Source organism: Erinaceus europaeus, chromosome 10 (assembly GCF_950295315.1).
Source record: "Erinaceus europaeus chromosome 10, mEriEur2.1, whole genome shotgun sequence".
Classification (NCBI taxonomy): domain Eukaryota; kingdom Metazoa; phylum Chordata; class Mammalia; order Eulipotyphla; family Erinaceidae; genus Erinaceus; species Erinaceus europaeus.
In genome coordinates this window covers 124,485,999-124,489,729 of record NC_080171.1, presented here as the reverse complement: position 1 = coordinate 124,489,729, position 3,731 = coordinate 124,485,999, and the positions used below count along the sequence as shown (strand labels likewise).

Below are 3,731 nucleotides of genomic sequence, written 5' to 3'. Positions count from 1 at the left end.
CATTTGATTATACAGTTATTACTGTGTCTCGGAAGTACTATGGTTTGTACATTTAACTTTGCAATGGTTTTGTAGTAATCAGCTCTGGTTATTTTTAGAAAATGAGGATATTTAATAATAAAAAGAGGGACTAACAGCCTTGACCTCAAGTCTTTCTGTGTGTTGAGTGTTGAGCGTGGATCAAGTTCAGGTATGTTTTTCCAGCTGGTTAATTTGCCTTTGCTGTTGAGCATTCAGTGGTAAATGTTATTTTTGCCCGCTCACCTAGAGTGACAAGAAATACAAACGCACAAGTCTTTTGGATGCTGAGTGCAGCTGTCTTGAACAGATCTGTCCTTGGTCCAGGTTTTGTTTAGATCTCCTGTCTTCTGGATGCTGAATGCAGCTGTCTTGAACAGATCTGTCCTTGGTCCAGGTTTTGTTTAGATCTCCTGTCTTCTGGGTGCTGTCTTGAACAGATCTGTGCTGTCAGCTCCCAAACTCTTCAAACTTAGTACCAGTGCTTTCTAAGGCGGTGAGAAATAAGGTTGACGTGGTGACGGCTTATCTTTTATTCTAACTTACCCCCCCCCCATCTTGATTGCTAGGAATTAGCTTATCTGTCTCTGATTTTTAGTCAAGGTGTTCATATTAAAAACTTAAGGGATTATCATGAAATCTGTTTATGCTATTCAAATGTTGTGCAAAGACAGTAGATTCCTAGGGAATAATGGGATTTAATTAAAAAAAAAGTTTTTAGTTTGAACAGTGTGAAATCTGACAACAGTTGAGGATAAATAAACATTTCAGGGAAACATTTACAAATAACCTTTTCGGCTCAACCTGATGCTGTTGACTGACTACGGAAGAAGGGCAAACGCTAGAAGAAGAAGAAGCTAAGTGCTCATTTTTACAGTCTAAACTCCATTTTTGGATGAAAGTGCAGGATAGAATTAGTTATTAGGCTGGGAGGTGGTGCACCCCATAATGTACACACATTACAGTGCACAAGGACTCGGGCTCAAACCCCAGGTCCCCAGCTACAAGGGCAAAGCAGTGAAGCCGGACTGTAGGTGTCTTTCCTCTCTTCCCTCTTGACTTCTGTTTTTCTCCCATCAATACTAATATAAAGGCTTAAAAATAACTTGGAGGATTAAGAATTCTAATTTCTGTGACTTTTTTTCTGACATGCAGGATGCCTACTAGATTATAGGTAGCTTTAGAGCAGTTACACAAACCTTAAATAAAATTAGAATTTTAAAATTATTCCAGGTTTTTTTAAATTAGTTGTATTTGATACAGAGGCGGAGAGAGGCAGAGACACCTGCAGCCTTCCTTCACCATTCGAGAAGCTTCCCCCCTGCAGGTGGGGACCAGGGGCTTGAACCTGGGACCTTGTGCGTTTAACTAGGTACGCCACCACCTGGCCCCTATCCCAAACATTTTAAGCATAAGAAGCTATATACCATGTGCAGCTAATTTAGTCTTGCATATAGTGTTAGGAAGTAGTGAAGAAAGTTTATTGTTTTATTTAAAATACCAGAGCCGTGCTCAGTTCTGGCTCATGGTGGTACAGGGGGTTGAACCTGCGACTTTGGAGCCTCACGCACACGAGTGAGTCTCTGCATGTCCGTTATGCTATCTGACCTCGACCCTGTATTGAATGTGCGCCTTACATGCTGTGCCATTAGCACTGAGGCCTTTTTGGTATTCGTGGTGCCATTCTGGTGTTGGACAGCCTAGTGAAGCCTGAGTTAAGATTTTTGGTGTAAATGCACTTAGTAAAGGATTCAGAATCAGCAAGACAGCCTAGTATTAGAGCCCTGAATGTTGGTGGAAACAGGAAAAGTAGATGCCTACCCATTGTTCTAGTATGTAGAGGGAGTTTCACATACGTATTGTTTGACTCTTACAACCCCTGCAATAAGCATCTTTTAATGACGTAAGTCAGTTTTTATAAACTTAGAATGATCTAGGTTATAGACCTGTTATTTCAACAGTGAGTACCTGCAGACATTTTGTGTATTTTAGGCTCTGAAGCCCAGTCTTGTTGCAGACACGGAGAGTGGTGGTGTGCAGGTAGAGCTTCACTAAGAAGTGGTGGCGGACCATTCGTATTCGCCGGTCTGCTTTAAAGTATAAATGAGGGGTGGGGCGGCACACCTGGTACAAAGCACAATCCGGGTTCAAGCCCCCCACGCCCCACCTGTCCAGCAGGAGGGACACTTCACAAGCGGTGAAGCAGGTCTGCTGGTGTCTGTCTCCCTGCCCCTCTCAATCTCTGTCTTGTGGGATAAAGTGAGGGTGGGTAGGGAGGAGGATTCGTAGTGCTGGCACCCTGCCCCAGCGAGGATCCTGGAGACGGCGAGCAGAGCACGGTCATACAGCTTTACTCTCAGAACAGTAGGTTAATTTGTGTGACTTTCTGTTCAGCTTTTGGTAGAATTCTACAAGTATTAATGTCACACAGTACACTGATCAGTATGTTTTAGAAGACATGCCCTACAATACTTACTGGTTTAACTACACATTTATCTGGCAATGTGATCTTGAGGTCGCTTTATCTTGGCTTCTCCCCACACTGGTTCATTTATAAAAAAGCCAATATGCATTTTGTTCTTGGAGTACCAGCCAAACTGTACAACAGCTGTTATAAAAATGTTTATTGTTTACCAAAACCAGTGGACCTCTTATGAAATGCTGCTTGGTAACAAAATCTTATCACAGTTTTAATAAAAAAGGAGAAAAATGAGCTAACTATTTGCTTCACTGTCATGAGCTAAACTTTCTGCAAGCTCGCTCAGTCCAGACTTGTTGAGTGCGCTGATGAGATTCTCCGGTGTTGCGTGGATCCCCTCCTGATCCTGCCAGGCAACCAGGAGCTGTTTTGCTCGCAGCTTCACGTCTTCACTGTCACACTCGATCTGTCTGATTTCCGAATCTCTCACCTCCAAGTAAGGGGCCAGGACCTTCCACTGTTCACCCAGCTTGTTGGCGTACACCTCTATCTGCTCCCCCGTCACAGGCTTGTCTCGCCTGGTGTCAGGACCTAGGCAGCGAAGGAGACATCAAGTGTGAGCACCTATACGATGAAACTGAGTGGTACTGATACTCATCTACTTGAGGACGGCACAGCTTTATTTAAAAAACATTCTACATACTCCATGGTTGAATACCATTCTCTCTCTCTCTTTTTTTTTTACCTCCAGGGTTATCACTGGGGCTCAGTGCCTGCACCATGAATCCACTGCTCCTGGAGGCCTTCCCCTCCCTTTTGTTGCCCTTGTTGTAGCCTTGTTGTGGTTATTATTGTTATTGATGTCATTCATTATTGGATAGGGGAGAGAGGAGGGGAAGACGGGGAGAGAAAGACAGACACCTGCAGACCTGCTTCACCGCCTGTGAAGTGACTCCCCTGCAGGTGGGGAGTGGAGGGCTCAAACCAGGATCCTTAAGCCAGGCCCTTGCACTTCGCACCACGTGCACTTAACCCACTGTGCAAAGCGCCTGACTCCCTGAATACTATTCTTAAAAACCACGATTGGGGGAATCAGGCGGTAGTGCAACGGGTTAAGCGCACATGGCACAAAGTCCAAGGGCCTGGCTTAAGGATTCCGGTTCGAGCCCTCTGCTCGCCACCTGCAGGGGGGTGTCACTTCACAGGCGGTGAAAGCAGGTCTGCCGGTGTCTTTTCTCTCCCATCTTCCCCTCAACATTTCTTTCTGTCCTATCCAACAATGACAACAACTACA

At 44.7% G+C, this 3,731-nt stretch overlaps 1 protein-coding gene across 1 annotated transcript in view; it reads right to left on the bottom strand.

Moving 5' to 3' along the window:
* Positions 1-2,627: 2,627 nt before the first annotated feature.
* THOC1 (THO complex subunit 1) overlaps positions 2,628-3,731 on the bottom strand; it is a 38,030-nt gene continuing 36,926 nt past the window's right edge. The window contains exon 21 of the mRNA XM_007537079.3: positions 2,628-3,028. Coding sequence (XP_007537141.1) covers positions 2,733-3,028 — 296 coding nt within the window. The 3' untranslated portion in view covers positions 2,628-2,732. The remainder of the gene's footprint in view (positions 3,029-3,731) is intronic.